The sequence below is a fragment of the Pleurodeles waltl genome, chromosome 7, assembly GCF_031143425.1.
Source record: "Pleurodeles waltl isolate 20211129_DDA chromosome 7, aPleWal1.hap1.20221129, whole genome shotgun sequence".
Classification (NCBI taxonomy): Eukaryota; Metazoa; Chordata; class Amphibia; order Caudata; family Salamandridae; genus Pleurodeles; species Pleurodeles waltl.
The window spans coordinates 1055674673-1055692695 of NC_090446.1; the positions used below are offsets into that span (position 1 = coordinate 1055674673).

Genomic DNA, 18023 nt, shown 5'->3' on the forward strand with positions numbered 1-18023 from the left:
GCACAGTATCACAAGGAGGAGGAGTCACTCGATCCTGTGACTCGGGGAAAAAACTTCTTTGAAGAAAGACAACTTGGAACACTCCAAGCCCAACACCAGATGGCGGACTTATACAAAGCATGTGAATCTACAGCACTACATGCCACAAACAGATGTCTACTGGGTAAGTAACATTTTCCATCAGTGTGTTTTGTATGGTGTCAAATCTACATCATTTGAAAGCAGAATTCTGTACCTGTCATTGTGATGCTTTGTCATGTAATCATTAACACATGCATTATTTTTCCTAACGAGAACGCCAGTCACTTTGATAAAGAAATATTACTTTACTGTTGCTTCCCTGCAGGATCAAATCAGGTTGCAAATATGCATGTCAGTATTAAGGGATATAGACCGAGGAATGGCAAAGTAGCTTTGAAAGTATCTAGTGTAGAGCAAATACTAAGGAGGCTCAGGCACTGACTTGTATATTTGCCTCCATGTGATCTTTTGAGAGGCCAATTGGCGAATGGGAATGAAACAGAAAATTAAGGGTTAATTTACTAATGTTTTGCTTGGACACAAAGCATTCTGTAAATTTACATACTATAAAAATACAGTAGGTGCATTGCAAAATTGTACATCACCATGCCAGAACTTTGCAACCCTTACTAAATGTAGGCTTTAATGTCACCTATACTATGTTACAGCATGGGTTTTGCCTTTGCTATTCATTATGGTTAAAACCAATTTGTGTCTGAAGGTAAACTAAAAATACCACACTATTTTAACATGTTTCTGGGGTGTAAACACTATGTAAAAATAAATACATAAACTAAACAAATGGCACTTCATAGAACCAGAACTTTCCCACAGAAGTGCACCTTTGGGACGTATTTGCAGCATTTGTTCTTTATATTATATTTGTGTTAAACAGTCAGGCTGTGTGTAATTGCGTTATACACATTTGATGGCCTGCATGGAAAACAGTAATTTTCCCAACATGTTTTAACCTCTGAAAAGCTGGTGAGACTATGGAGCAGAGCGAATCACGCGTGCTGTCCAGCATGTGTCCCAGAAGTTGCAGCCCTGCCAGCCTTTCCAAGTGATCCAGTTTAGTCCTTGCCTTTTGGTTTTACCTTTTGGTTTTGCTTGCGCTTGTGTGTGGCCACTGGTGGCCTTGATAGCGACTATAGCTACACTGCTGCTTCATGGTCCCTTCTGGCTTTCTTTTCCCAAATCTCTGGCATGATGGCTTCCTTGGCCACTTGTTGTTTTTTTCTGTTCACTCTATTGTGGAGTAGAATTGTTTTTCCAGAGACTAGTCTTATGTGGCCTGCATTTAGGTTCTCCTGGTGCCCTCTGCCCTTTGCATTTCCATTGTTTGTCAGTTTGCTTTGGCTGCTGTGTTGACCTTCTGTGTTGGTTAATTCTCCTTTCTGATTGGATGTTTTGGTGGATGATTGTTGTCGGATCTGTTTGCTGTATTTTCATGTTGTAAAGACTGGCACGAGAAAGTGAGGCGGTAAAGCGTTGATACTTGTAATCTTATTATTAATTCGACTTTTGTATCCCATTTCTTCCGAACCTTCCACATACAGCGTCTGTTTAGGTCACTTGACTTGCGTTGGAAGACGATTCAGGAGGATTCTGTCAGTCCATTGTAAGCAGTAAGATGCTTACAATCTGGGTTCAAGGGCTAGGAGAATGGGGTACTAAACAGAAGATAACGGGGGCTATTGAGAATCTCCCCTTTCCACATTTATAATTGTGTATGACAAAGAATATTCCAATTCCTGTACAATGAGCAGCACTGCAGCAAGGTGTGCGCTTCATAAACCTCAACACACCCCTTCGTCCATGAATCGTGCTCTGTGGGTATGTATGATGTTGGTATATGCATGGGTGACAGTAGGTGTGTGACGTTTGACTGCAAGGGTACCTGTTGGTCTGTGGTCTTTAGGTGCAATAGCCACCCTCTTATTTTGTATGTCTGCATGTGCCTGTAGTCTTGTGGTTCACATGTACAGAGATTCCTAAGTGATGGTCTCAGTGGACAGAGTGACTAAGGGGAGACTTGTGTCACTAGTGTCGCAACAGTGGTGCGGACCGTTCAACCATATCTATGAGGCCACGTGTTGGACCTGGCCTTTTTACAGGGTCATCCCCAAACTTTTTGCCTCCTTCCTCCTATTGTTTCTGACCTGTTGTTGTTGGCTTTTGAACTCTGGGCACTTTACCACTGCTAACCAGTGCTAAAGTGCATATGCTTTCTGTGTAAATTGTACTGTTGATTGGTTTATCCATGATTGGCTATTTGATTTACTTGTAAGACCCTAGTAGAGTGCACTATATGTGCCTAGGGCCTGTAGATTAAATGCTACTAGTGGGCCTGCAGCACTGGTTGTGCAACCGACTTAAGTAGCCCCTTTACCTTGTCTCAGGCCTGCCATTGCAAGGCCTGTGTGTGCAGTTTCACTGCCACTTCGACTTGGCATTTAAAAGTACTTGCCAAGCCTAAAACTCCCCTTTTTCCCCTAATGTGTGCCCTAGGTAGCCCCTAGAGCAGGGTGCTGTGTGGGTAAAAGGCAGAACATGTACCTGTGTAGTTTATATGTCCTGGTAGTGTAAAACTCCTAAATTCGTTTTTAGTCTGCTGTGAGGCCTGCTCCCTTCATAGGCTATCATTGGGGCTGCCCTCATACATTGTTGAAGTGGTAGCTGCTGATCTGAAAGGAGTAGGAAGGTCATATTTAGTATGGCCAGAATAGTAATACAAAATCCTGCTGACTGGTGAAGTTGGATTTAATATTACTATTTTAGAAATGCCACTTTTAGAAAGTGAGCATTTCTCTGCACTTAAATCTTTCTGTGCCTTACAATCCACGTCTGGCTACGTTTAGTTGACAGCTCCTTGTGCATTCACTCAGACACACCCCAAACACAAGGTACTCAGCTTCACTTTCATACATCTGAATTTTGAATGGGTCTTCCTGGGCTGGGAGGGTGGAGGGCCTGCCCTCCCACAAAGGACTGCCACACCCCCTACTGGGACCCTCGCAGACAGGAGTGAACTGAAAGGGGACCTGGTGCACTTCTTAGCCACTCTTTGAAGTCTCCCCCACTTCAAAGGAACATTTTAGTATAAAACAGGGCCTCTGCCCTACCACCTCAGGCACTTGCTGGAGAAGAAACCTGAACCAGAACCCGCATCCTGCCAAGAAGAACTGCCTGGCTGCTCAAAGGACTCACCTGACTGCTTTCTACAAAGGACTGCTGCCTTGCTGTTGTCCTGCTGCCTTGCTGAACTCTTGTCTGGCTGCAAAAGTGATCTCCAAGGACTTGGATAGAGCTTGCCTCCTGTTCCCTGAAGTCTCAGGACCAAAAAGACTTCTCTTTTTCAACTGGACTCCTTGTGCGCCGAAAAATTAGACGCACAGCTTGCTCCGAGGTGAAAAATTCACCGCACGCCGATCCGGAAAGACGGCGCTCGATGCGACGCCTGCGGTGTGACCGTAATTTCGCCGCACGGCCCGCCTGGACAATGCCGCCCGACTTCCAGAGAGGAAATCAACGCGACGCCTGCCGTGAGGAAGAAAATTCCACGCACAGCCCACCGGAACGACGCGCAGCCGGATAACAAGCCTAGGATTCCACGCACAGACCCTGGGACATCTGGAAATCTCACGACCCACAGAAGGAGACGGTCCGCGTGCCGGTAAATGACGGACATCTTCCCCGAGTGAAAAATAACGACGCAAGTCCGTGTGTGAAGGGGCACCATTTTTCCGCACATCATCTCCTCTGCGGCCCTCTGCGGAGATTTTCCACTCCAAACCAGGTACTTTGTGCTTGAAAGAGACTTTGTTTGCTTTTTAAAGACTTAAGACACTTTATATCACTTTTCAGTGATATCTTTACTAATTCATATTGCATCTTTTATCGTTTTGACCTGCAAATACCCAGATAAATATTATATATTTTTCTAAACACTGTGTGGTGTATTTTTGTGGTGCTATATTGTGTTATTGTATGATTAATTGCACAATTGCTTTACACATTGCCTTCTAAGTTAAGCCTGACTGCTCAGTGCCAAGCTACCAGAGGGTGGGCGCAGGATAATTTGGATTGTGTGTGACTTACCCTGACTAGAGTGAGGGTTCTTGCTTGGACAGGGGGTAACCTGACTGCCAACCAAGAGCCCCATTTCTAACACCACGCAAAGCCACTTTGCATGGCTTTTAATGGCCTCAGAGATAAGGAGTAAGGCAAGGCAGCATTGACTTACTGTGTTAGGGGAGGAGTTCCATGGACGTTGCAGTGGGTGTTCCTGTGCAAAACCCATGGATTTTGATGCATCCCCAGATTTACAAGAGCCTGTAAACCTGGAGATGCGCCAAAACCTTATGCTTCCCCAGGGAAGGCACAAAAAGGAGAAATATATGTTCGATGGCATCTGTCGCTGTAGATACGCATGTTCTGCAATAGCTCGCCATCTGGTGTTGGGCCGGAGTGTTACAAGTTGTTTTTCTTCGAAGAAGTCTTTCGAGTCACGGGACCGAGTGACTCCTCCTTTTGTCTCCATTGCGCATGGGCGTCGACTCCATCCTCGATTGTTTTTTTTCCGCCATCGGGTTCGGACGTGTTCCTGTCGCTCCGAGTTTCGGAACAGAAAAAATAGTTAATTTCGGAAGATTTTCGTCGGTATTGTTGCGTTCGGGATCGGCATACTTAGATTCAACACCGCATCGAAGATCGAAGAGCTCCGGTGCCCTTCGGGGTAGTTTTTCGATCCTCCGTCGGGGCCTGGTCGGCCCGACCGCGTGCTGAAGAACGCCGATGGAACGGACCCCGTTCCGTTTCTGCCCCAAATGCCACAATAAATACCCCTACACAGACCAACACTTGGTCTGCAACCTGTGCCTGTCACCTGAGCACAGCGAAGACACCTGCGAGGCCTGTCGTGCGTTCCGGTCCCGAAAAACACTCCGAGACCGTCGAGCCAGAAGACTTCAAATGGCGTCCGCACCGACAGCCCGACGGGAGTTCGAGGAACAGGAAGAGGAAGGTACCTTCTCGATCCAAGACTCAGACTCCGAAGGATTCGACGATACACAAACCGTGAGTAAGACGTCGAAAACCACACAAAGAAACATTTACAAGGCCCAGGGGACGCCACTGCCACCAGGCCATGGCTCAACCCATAAAATCGGTGACCGACCGTCGGCACCGAAAAAGGCCCAAACAGTGCCGAGATCGTCCGACTCCGGTCGAGACACCGGCACGCAGCCTTCTCGGGACCGAGAAAGTGCTGGAGACAAGCCTCGACACCGAGATGCCGGTGTGGACACGGCTCGACGCCGAGACAGCGGCACCGAAACAGATCGACGCCGAGAGGTTTCGGCCCCGAAAAGGAAAAAAGTCACCTCGGAGCCGAAAAAACACGCAGACAAAGTTTCGATGCCGAAACAAACTGCAAGCGACCCAGCTTCAGGCTCTTATACAGAAGAGCACTCGCTAACCTCCCAAATGCAGAAGCATAGGTTTGAGGAAGAGCTACAAGCAACTGATGCGGACCATACGCAAAAACGTATTTTCATTCAGCAGGGGACAGGAAAAATAAGCACCCTTCCCCCCATTAGGAGAAAGAGAAGGTTGGAGTTCCAGACGGAACAAGCACCACAACCAAAAGTGGTGAAAAGAGTTACACCACCACCCTCTCCTCCGCCCGTGATTAACGTTTCACCAGCACAAACGCCATCACACTCCCCAGCTCACACCACCATGAGCCAGGGTGACCAAGACCAGGACGCATGGGACCTATACGACGCCCCAGTGTCAGATAACAGCCCAGAGGCATACCCTACAAAACCATCTCCACCAGAAGACAGCACCGCGTACTCTCAGGTGGTGGCTAGAGCAGCACAATTTCACAACGTAAGCCTCCACTCAGAACAGGTCGAGGATGATTTCTTGTTCAACACACTCTCCTCCACCCACAGCTCCTACCAAAGCCTGCCTATGCTCCCTGGTATGCTCCGGCACGCAAAAGACATATTTAAGGACCCGGTCAAAAGTAGGGCAATCACACCAAGGGTGGAAAAAAAGTACAAGGCGCCTCCTACGGACCCAGCTTTCATCACAACACAGCTGCCACCAGACTCTGTTGTTGTAGGAGCAGCTAGGAAAAGGGCCAACTCTCACACATCTGGAGATGCACCACCCCCAGATAAAGAAAGCCGCAAGTTTGATGCAGCTGGTAAGAGAGTCGCAGCACAAGCTGCAAACCAGTGGCGCATCGCGAACTCCCAGGCACTACTTGCGCGCTATGACAGAGCCCACTGGGACGAGATGCAACATCTCATCGAACATCTGCCCAAAGACTTCCAAAATAGGGCAAAACAAGTGGTTGAGGAGGGACAAGCCATCTCCAACAACCAGATCCGCTCCTCCATGGACGCTGCAGATACAGCTGCACGGACAATTAATACATCTGTAACTATCAGAAGGCATGCATGGCTCCGAACGTCTGGATTTAAACCAGAGATTCAACAAGCAGTTCTCAATATGCCTTTTAATGAAAAAGAACTGTTCGGTCCAGAAGTGGACACAGCGATTGAGAAACTCAAAAAAGATACGGACACTGCCAAAGCCATGGGCGCACTCTACTCCCCGCAGAGCAGAGGGAATTACAGCTCATTCCGTAAAACGCCCTTTCGAGGGGGGTTTCGGGGTCAAAGCACACAAGCCAGCACCTCACAAGCCACACCGTCCAGTTACCAAGGACAGTATAGAGGAGGTTTTCGGGGACAATATAGAGGAGGGCAATTCCCTAGAAATAGAGGAAGATTCCAAAGCCCCAAAACCCCTACTACTAAACAGTGACTCACATGTCACTCACCCCCTCCACACAACACCAGTGGGGGGACGAATAGGTCATTATTACAGAGCATGGGAGAAAATCACTACAGACACTTGGGTTCTAGCAATTATCCAACATGGTTACTGCATAGAATTTCTACAGTTCCCTCCAAACATACCACCAAAAGCACAAAATTTAACAACACACCATTCCAATCTCCTAGAGATAGAAGTGCAGGCACTATTGCAAAAGAATGCAATCGAATTAGTGCCAAACACACAAATAAACACAGGAGTTTACTCACTGTACTTTCTGATACCAAAGAAGGACAAAACACTGAGACCAATCCTAGACCTCAGAGTAGTCAACACTTTCATCAAATCAGACCACTTCCACATGGTCACACTACAAGAAGTATTGCCATTGCTAAAGCTGCACGACTACATGGCAACTTTAGACCTCAAGGATGCTTATTTCCATATACCAATTCACCCATCGCACAGGAAATACCTAAGGTTTGTATTCAAAGGAATACATTACCAATTCAAGGTACTGCCTTTCGGATTAACAACCGCACCAAGAGTCTTTACCAAATGTCTAGCGGTAGTCGCTGCACACATCAGAAGGCAGCAAATACATGTGTTCCCATATCTAGACGACTGGCTAATCAAGGCCCATTCGTTAATACAGTGCTCAAATCACACAAATCATATCATACAAACCCTCTTCAAACTAGGGTTCACCGTCAATTTCACAAAATCCAAAATTCGGCCACGCAAGGTACAACAATACCTGGGAGCCATAATAGACACATCAAAAGGAGTAGCCACTCCAAGTCCACAAAGAATTCAAAATTTCAACACCATCATACAACGCATGTATCCAACACAAAAGATACAAGCAAAGATGGTATTACAACTCCTAGGCATGATGTCATCATGCATAGCCATTGTCCCAAACGCAAGACTGCACATGAGGCCCTTACAACAATGCCTAGCATCACAGTGGTCTCAAGCACAGGGTCACCTTCTAGATCTGGTGTTAATAGACCGCCAAACTTACCTCTCGCTTCTGTGGTGGAACAACATAAATTTAAACAAGGGGCGGCCTTTCCAAGACCCAGTGCCACAATACGTAATAACAACAGATGCTTCCATGACAGGGTGGGGAGCACACCTCGATCAACACAGCATACAAGGACAATGGAACGTACATCAAACAAAACTGCATATCAATCACCTAGAACTTCTTGCAGTTTTTCAAGCACTAAAAGCTTTCCAACCAATAATAGTTCACAAATACATTCTCGTCAAAACAGACAACATGACAACAATGTATTATCTAAACAAGCAGGGAGGGACGCACTCCACGCAGTTAAGCCTGTTAGCACAAAAAATTTGGCATTGGGCAATTCACAACCAAATTCGCCTAATTGCACAGTTTATACCAGGGATACAAAATCAACTCGCAGACAATCTCTCTCGAGATCACCAACAGGTCCACGAATGGGAAATTCACCCCCAAATACTGAACACTTATTTCAAACTCTGGGGAACACCTCAGATAGACTTGTTTGCGACAAGGGAGAACGCAAAATGCCAAAACTTCGCATCCAGATACCCACACAAGCAATCCCAAGGCAATGCCCTATGGATGAACTGGTCAGGGATATTTGCTTACGCTTTTCCTCCTCTCCCTCTCCTTCCTTACCTGGTAAACAAACTCAGTCAAAGCAAACTCAAACTCATATTGATAGCACCAACTTGGGCAAGGCAACCCTGGTACACAACGCTGCTAGACCTATCAGTGGTACCCTGCATCAAATTGCCCAACAGGCCAGATCTGTTGACACAGCACAACCAAAAGATCAGACACCCAGATCCAGCATCGCTGAATCTAGCAATCTGGCTCCTGAAATCCTAGAATTCGGGCACTTACAACTTACCCAAGAATGTATGGAAGTCATAAAACAAGCAAGAAGGCCATCCACCAGGCACTGCTATGCAAGTAAATGGAAGAGGTTTGTTTGCTACTGCCATATTAATCAAATACAACCATTACACACAACTCCAGAACATGTAGTGGGTTACTTGCTTCACTTACAAAAATCTAACCTAGCTTTCTCTTCCATTAAGATTCACCTTGCAGCAATATCTGCATACCTGCAGACTACCTATTCAACTTCCCTATATAAAATACCAGTCATTAAAGCATTCATGGAGGGCCTTAGGAGAATTATACCACCAAGAACACTACCTGTTCCTTCATGGAACCTAAATGTTGTCCTAACTAGACTTATGGGTCCACCTTTTGAACCCATGCACTCCTGCGACATACAGTTCCTAACCTGGAAGGTGGCATTTCTCATCGCCATTACTTCCCTGAGAAGAGTAAGCGAGATTCAGGCGTTTACTATACAGGAACCTTTTATACAACTACACAAAAATAAAGTCGTCCTAAGGACCAATCCTAAATTTTTGCCAAAGGTTATTTCACCGTTCCATCTAAATCAAACAGTGGAACTTCCGGTGTTCTTTCCACAGCCAGATACCGTAGCTGAAAGGGCACTACATACATTAGATGTCAAAAGAGCATTAATGTATTACATCGACAGAACAAAGAACATCAGAAAGACTAAACAACTCTTTATTGCATTTCAAAAACCTCATGCAGGAAACCCAATTTCAAAACAAGGTATAGCCAGATGGATAGTTAAATGCATCCAAATCTGCTACCTTAAAGCTAAACGACAGCTGCCCATTACACCAAGGGCACACTCAACCAGAAAGAAAGGTGCTACCATGGCCTTTCTAGGAAACATCCCAATGCAAGAAATATGTAAGGCAGCCACATGGTCTACGCCTCACACATTCACCAAGCACTACTGTGTAGACGTGTTATCCGCACAACAAGCCACAGTAGGTCAAGCTGTATTAAGGACATTATTTCAGACTACTTCCACTCCTACAGGCTGATCCACCGCTTTTGGGGAAATAACTGCTTACTAGTCTATTGCAGAACATGCGTATCTACAGCGACAGATGCCATCGAACTGAAAATGTCACTTACCCAGTGTACATCTGTTCGTGGCATCAGTCGCAGTAGATTCGCATGTGCCCACCCGCCTCCCCGGGAGCCTGTAGCAGTTTGGAAGTTACCTTCAATTATTTATATATGTATCATCTCAACCTTAAATAAGTGCATACTTAGTCACTCCATTGCATGGGCACTATTACTACAATTCAACTCCTACCTCACCCTCTGCGGGGAAAAACAATCGAGGATGGAGTCGACGCCCATGCGCAATGGAGACAAAAGGAGGAGTCACTCGGTCCCGTGACTCGAAAGACTTCTTCGAAGAAAAACAACTTGTAACACTCCGGCCCAACACCAGATGGCGAGCTATTGCAGAACATGCGAATCTACTGCGACTGATGCCACGAACAGATGTACACTGGGTAAGTGACATTTTCATTATTTCTCATTGTTTTTTCCTCTATGTGTGCTGCACATAGAAAGAGGAAAAAGCCTCCCAGGACTGTTTTTATGCAGGAGGGTTCCCCTTCCTGCACAACAACAATACTACCTACAACACAGACACCCGTGCATCATGGTGCAAAGGTGTCTGCATTGGTGCTAGGCAACCAAATCAGCACCGGCGTAGGGGGAAAGGACAGGAATGCACCATATTGCTTAGATATGGTGCATTTCTGCCATTTCCTTTTGCCGCAGGGCAGTGCAGCAAAGTGACTTTTTTGTCTGCCCTGCGCCAAAAAGTCATAAATCTGCCCCCAGGTCTGTTAGCCTTTGCATGCATTTCTGGTGTTATTATATTTGTGTGTGTCTACTGTATATGAAGTTGTCTATGTGCAGGATTTTATTCTATTTAAATACAGAACTAAGCCAGGTTATGAGCTACGCATTTTTGCTAGTGAGAAACTTCTAACGCTAAGGCTTGAAAGTGCAAAAAGCTACCTTTGGTCACTGGATCCATGTAGAATTGGTTTTACTGAAACCTTTCTCCTCATTTACAAACGCTTACATCTGCCAAGTGGACCTTCGTTTTCCTGACATCTGCTGCTGTTTCTCACTTTGTACTTATTGTGACAGACGAATATTAAGGACCAAAAGTGACAGTATACAATATTTACCTAAAAAACAGAACTATTAACATCTATGCACTGAGGCTAATATAAAAGATGTTGTCTCAATGTAGAGGATGGATTTGCTGCCTAGAAAATGTTTCAGTTAGGGCCCAGCAAAAGATGCATACTGTTAAGGAGGATATAAGATCAAAAACTAAAGATTGCTATACTTAGTAAATAAAATATGTTTGTCTGCAGTTACTGAAAGCTATATTTGAAAATGAGCTAAAAACACTATAGCCTAACTTGGAGCTACAGACTAATAAACCTTAAAGAACGAAAGATGTGACCTTCAAATACACACAGAAGTTCTTATAGAATATTCTTTCTTTTTAGATTGTTTTTGGCAGCGCCTGAAAATATGTACTTCGTTTGAAAATGGGTATGTATTTGTTTGTTTTGAAATAATATTTACATGAGTATTTTTATAACAAATGTTCTAATTATACGTTTGTGTGATTTCCAGATGATAGATTGACCTTGGAGGAATGGGATGAAAGCCATGTCAGCTGTTGGCTGAAGAGCATACACATTAAAAATGAGTACATTCAAAGGTTGTTTAATGAGGAAGTAACTGGACCCGTCCTAAAAGAAATCAATGAAGATTTTCTGAAAAAAATTGGCATGAAAGAAGGACAAATACAACTTCTAACTAAAAAAAGAGATGAACTTGTTTTACAATGTACGTACACAGATACTGGTGTAGGGTTGGGAAACTCTGTACAACTTGTTTCTAAAGTGCCTCATGATTCCCAGTCTCCTAATACCTCTGCTGTTGGCAAAGATGCTGCTGCTTCTGTTCTTACGCATGCTACCGCTAAGGACAAGAGTCATGACAATGCAACAGACTATCCAAGCACATCTCAAAAGAGTGTAAATGACTCTGAAACGGAGATCCAGGGCTCCCAAAACGTGAGCAAGAAAAAAGAAAAAGAAACAGTACAAACAACTAAAGAAGTTATAAAAAAGACAATATGCACTGAAAGAAATGCAGAAGAAAATTTTATTTCAAGTGAATTTCGCACTTTTGGCAGTGAAATCCTTCATTTTACATATGTTAAAAATAGAATCTTACAACCAGAAACTGGCATAATAGATTTAATTACTCCTTGTCACGAATACAAATCATTTGCCACTGCCTCAGGATTAGATCGCACAAGAATACAAGCAAAGTTTGCATATGAGGTCCTTCGATTTGGCTCTGCCTGCATGAATGGTCGAACAAACGGCACAATACACTTTGGTGTGATGGACAGTGTGGAGAACAAAGGTTGGAAGCATGGACAAATAGTAGGTATTCCTGTACGTGAAAAAGATATTTATGTGGATGCATTAGATTATATTGAAAGATGTTTTAAATCCTCATCTGAACAGAATGCTGCAAGGCTTTGCATTCGCCCTCCAAAATTTATTGAAGTTATTGAGAAGGACTCTCAAGAGCAGTCATTTGTTATTGAAGTTGATATTGAACCATCTTTTGGCATAGTGAAAGGAAAGGTTTTTCAGGTGAGCTTACCAAAATTTAATGAAAATTCAAACAAGGTAAGCCTTGAGAAGAAAACTTACTATCAGAGAGTTGGGACAAAATCGGAGCCAGTGAAAGACGAAGAAAATGTTGCTTTCATTCAGGAATTGCAGGAAAAAGATGCCAGAAGAAAACAAGCAGAGTCTAAAACTACACTTTTTGTGGAAGCACAAGAAGACTTGGGAAGAAAATTATCAGTTCTGTTAACTAATGGCAAGAAATATATGGATGATTCTTTATGGTACATACTTGTCACAAATAAATGTGAAATGAAGGACTTGCAGAATATAACGTTTTTGATGTGTATGAAAAAAATATTCTGTGTTTTTGATTTTGATGCAGATTCGGAATTGTCAGGGTTATGCCTCAAGTACAAAGACCATCATGCAACGATTCTGCATTCACTGAAAAGCTATACCAATGAAAGTGGGATGAGCACAAGTGAACTAAAAAAACATTTGAACTTATTTGCTCAAACCAGTTGGATATTTTGTAACGGCCGTACTAATTACCCAGGAGATGACCAGTATTGTGATGAAAATACTTGGGTCAAAACGAAAAAGAAATATTTGAAAAAAGCTGTTTCTTTTATCTGTAATGAAATTCTTCCCAAAGGGTCTTTTATTGTTCTTTTCTTATTGCTATCTCCAGTGGAAAAACCAATTGTAGATACCTTTCATGAATTCTATGCAGAAATGAGTGGAATGGATGATATAATTTGCATTTCAGAGTCTAAAGAAAATTATGCAAAGTGGGCAAGCCTGGCCCAGGCATCATGCAACACAGAGATTATTGATCAGAGAAGTATTGTTGGGATGAAACTGAGTCATATTGATGCCACAGTTCAAAATATGCTGCCTTTTCTTACAGCCCCTTCCAGACGTTTGCCAGTTTCTACAAAAGGGGTGTGCATTCTTGCAACACCTAAAGAAGAGAGAATGTTTTCACTTGAGATACTATGCGTTGATGAATGTGATTCTACGAAGCTAGACCTTCTGAGCCAGGAAAAAATACTGGAAATTGAAAGTACTTTTTATCGTGGGGGAAAGGTAAGTTGGAAGAATTTTTGGCTTGCTGATAAAAAGAAATGTGGAGAAGTAATAGAGCGGGAGGCGTGTTCAGAAGTTGACAAGATTCTACATGGGATTTTGCATGAAAACACAGTCAAACTTCCTGTAGCTCGAATAAAAATAGCACACCAGCCAGGAAGTGGAGGAAGTACTGTTGCCCGGCAGGTTCTTTGGAAAAGGAGAAAAGACTTACGATGTGCAGTAGTGAAATCATCTTGTCCCATTACAACTGTCTGTCAGCATGCAGTTAAGTTAAGAGAATATGAGGAAAAAGACAGCCATCAATGCCTCCCAGTACTCCTCCTTGTAGAAGACTGCGATGAAGAATATTTTGATGATTTAAAACATGAATTAGCAGATGCCATGGTTTGTAAAAAGATGAATCATTCAAAGCCTTGTTTCATCCTCATGAGCTGTAAGCGAGCAAATGACCCTGAAAATATGTGCAAAGCATCTCCATTAGAAACTGTTGCAGTTACTCACAAACTGAAAGGAGTTGAAAAGAGCCTGTTTGCGAATAAAGCAGAAATACTCCGTCGCCAGTTTGAACCCGAATTTATAATAACATTTGTTTTAATGAGTGAAGAATTCAATGAACAGTATGTCAGAGACTTTGTAGTAAATGTGCTTAAAGGGATTGACCACTCTTCACCTGTCACTCGACTGATGAGGTACGTTGCATTATTAAATTTCTATGTGCAGAATTCGTACATCTCTTTATCACACTGTGAAGCATTCTTAGGACTAGGGGCACACACAGAAGATTACCAAAACTGGATAAGGCAGCATCATTTTAAAGCTTGCTTAAGTGACCAGGCAAAACTTATCTTCATTGAGATAACAGAACCTACCACTTGGATTTCGTCTATTCATATAATACATCCTCTTGTTGCAAAGGAAATTTTACAACAGCTCTCTGGAAGTCGCCCTCAAAGTCAAATTGCTGCCGATCTTCTGGAGGAGAGAGTTCTACTTGAACACAGATTTGGAAAAGATGACTTTCTGAAGTTTATTAGAGATCTTTTCTTAAGGCGCTATAAGAAAAGTAGAGGGGACAGCGTTGACAGCTTTTTTTCTCCACTTATTGAACATATATGTGACATTGAAAAAAACTGTGAAAAAGCAATTGATCTTTTGAAAGCTGCCTATGAACGGTTTGGGAAAGATCCATTTTTTGCACAGCAGCTTGCTCGTTTGAATTATTCTCATGAAAAATTTGGTGATGCAAAGAAATGGGCAGAACAAGCAAAATTACACTCACCAGATGATTCATATATTTTGGATACTGAAGGTCAGGTGTACAAAAAATGGTTCAATGTTGTAATGGACAAAAATAAAGGTGAGCATAAATCGGAAGAGGTGTTTCAATTAATTGAACTTGCCCTAAAAGCCATGGAATGCTTCAGGGCATCTGAAAATGCAGCAAAATCAGACTTAGACTCTATAAATAACTCTGCATATTTTTCAGAGGTTGATGTTGGATGCCGGTTATTGCAGTTGCTTTCTTCACTAGAAGTGTTTCAATCTAACAAAGAAAATGAAAATGTGAATCTTATACGTTACCTTCTTACAGATTATATACCCGAAGAAATTTTGAAACCTTGGTTTAAGTTTCATAGCCATTTGAAAGGCTTGCATGATAACATTTATCGTGCACTAGAATGTATTTCAGAAGATCTAAGCTATTTTCAGTTTGATAAGAATGAAGATGATCAACCACACAAGAAAGGTGAAGAACATGTTTACAGCCCTAGAAAATGGCTGGCAAGAAAAACAGAGGCATTTGCTAAGTTTTTTTGTTCAAAACACCTCTTGAATGATGATAGCTTGGAATTAAAAAATCCAGCTCTAGTATCACGATTAGTGAGACACATGAACATTTATAGGCATGGTGGTGGGAGCGTCACAACAATATTTTCTTTACTGTCAGATCTCAAAGATCAAAGATCAGCAAGGAAGCTAGAAGAAATAATAAACCTCTATCCTAAAGATGTACAGAAAGAGAGACTTGAAGACGCTGAGCTTGTGAACTACATTATGTGCCATATTGCATTATGTTGTGTATCCCCAAATTCACCTCAGATTTTACCTTTTCAGAAACTTAGGCACCTGAGCAGTAAATATTTTAGACACAGGAAAACATATCCTCCAAGTGCCTATCTACTGCTTTCTTTGCTCTACTGGCCAGATGATTTGGAAGATCAAGAGCCCAGTCAGGAAAAAGATGACATTTTGACATCAGCACTTCAAACTATGAGGCGCTTGCATGAAATAAAAATAAAAAATATTCCTGTCAGAAAGAAAAGAACAAATGTTCTATTTTTCTTGAGCAAGGGCAGTGGGATTCACAAGATTGTACATAGGAGCAAGATGGAAAAATTAATTGCAGGTCCATTAAACGAGCGGCGGATGAAATGGCAAAACGAAGAATTGTGGGAGATGGACATGATACATCAACTGCTAAAACCAGTTCCTGGATGGACAGAGGATGGGAAAGTGTTTGCACGTGGCCACTGCAAAAAGACTAAGATCAGTATTGTTCCTTTAAACTTTTCTTCAGTCCCTCAAGGTAATGAAAATGTAACATTTTACTTAGGTTTTTCATTCACTGGTCTGGTGGCTTACAATATTCAAGTCACAAAATTAGAACGCACTTTGAAACATTTGTAAAGTTTAACCATGAAAGAAAAAGTACAGATTTCCATCAGACTTGAAGTGGGAAGGTAAACTGTTTTAGAAATTGTATACTTCATCTGAAATTATGAAACACATGTTTTTGTTTCAGTAGTTATAAAAAACATAATTGGTTCATTCATAAACACTGATAGTTTTGCATTGTACCAGGTTGGTCTCTGAGGCTACCTGTAAATACTTGTGCTCTGTAGCCAATGTCACATTTTAAGCAAGTGGAGTGGGAAATACATGCCAGCACTTCATAAAAGCATTGATGCATCAATTCATTTTCATCTTGATTCAAGTATGAAATAATGTTTTTAAAAAAACATATGAAATGAGACTTTGGGCCTGATTACAACTTTGGCGGAGGGGGTTAATCCGTCCCAAATCCTGCTGTATTACGAGTTCCATGGGATATAATAGACTCGTAGTACGGCGGGCGGGATATCCGTCACATTTGGGATGGATTAACCCCCTCCACCAAAGTTGTAATCAGGCCCATAATTTCCACTTCATTGAAAACTTTGACCTTCCGTTGTCTAAGCATGAATAAAATGAAAAACTGTATCATTTTCCTTGATGTCCCTTTGGTTCAGCAATATTTCTTAATGACTATCTTCATTTTACATTCAAATGTTACATATTTAATAAAACGAATATCTTTCTTTTATTTTCAACAAAACTGCAAGGTAAGAGTAGGACCATCCCTAGAATTCCACATTTGTGCAAAACACATATATGTGCTGCTTTCTTATCGACAATATATTTATGTATGCTAATGCTGCATGATCATTTGTAACTTCTTACTGTGTATATGGCTTTCATATTTAACATTTCCTTTTAATGTCATTGGTGCTGCTTTTGTGGCGAAATCAAAGTCAATATTGGCCTACGTACTGTTGGAAGCTAACAACTTGCAATAAATTAATCATTGGGCATGGTTTAATTTGACTTTGTTTCTTTTCACACAGTTCTTTATTAAGCAGTAGAATGTGTTGTCCTTAGCAAAGAAGAGAGGTGGAGATAAAAATATAAAACCAATTTCTAGAAAGTAGGACAAACCGGGTAAAGACACGAAAGGAGTAATAGCACAAATACTTCCATAATCTGTAGACGATGAAGACAAAAACCTAACCTGTCAGAGACATTCAAAAGAAGAGGAATGACACTAACAGGTCAAAACACATGCTAAAGAAAGGCTCCATCCTATCTGAGAAGGGTACGAGAAATAACGTGAGGCTACTCAATCATTAGTAACACCTAGCAAGATACAGTGATAGAATAACAATGTCTGACAGTACAGAATATACATTCTGTAGAGCTGAGATACTGTATGGCCTGGGGGCCGTATGTGCACCTCCTGACCTAAACATGCGGCCCCCAGCTGAATGACAGCACTGGGCTCCTGTTTCCTTCAGAAAGCACTAACATTAAATATATGTTAAATAAACAGGAAGATGTTTATTTACCGGCCAACTGAAGTAAAAGGAAAGAAGCAAATAAGGTGCCCTGCAAAGTTAAACTTTAGGAACTCATTCATGTTTCAATACATCTTGCAACAAATATGATACACTTTTTTGAGTTCTGAAGAGGCTTTATTTCATTAATATGCAGAAGCCTTACACCTTAGTACATCAGAATAGATAAATACATTCAGATGTATTTCTGATCCTTCTCAAAAATGATTGTAGAAATATTCATGCCCCCTCACACCCTGCAAACAATGCCAGTATTAAAATTATCAGTTGTCACGTGGAACCCTCCGG

At 42.3% G+C, this 18023-nt stretch overlaps 1 protein-coding gene across 2 annotated transcripts in view; it reads left to right on the plus strand.

Annotated features, from left to right (window-relative positions):
• LOC138245911 (sterile alpha motif domain-containing protein 9-like) overlaps positions 1 to 17203 on the plus strand; it is an 85888-nt gene extending 68685 nt beyond the window's left edge. For both annotated transcript variants that reach the window (XM_069199941.1, XM_069199940.1), the window contains 2 exons: positions 11323 to 11368; positions 11453 to 17203. In XM_069199941.1, the coding sequence (XP_069056042.1) occupies positions 11365 to 11368; positions 11453 to 16251 (4803 nt within the window). In that variant the 5' untranslated portion in view covers positions 11323 to 11364 and the 3' untranslated portion in view covers positions 16252 to 17203. The remainder of the gene's footprint in view (positions 1 to 11322; positions 11369 to 11452) is intronic.
• The last annotated feature ends 820 nt before the right edge of the window (positions 17204 to 18023 follow it).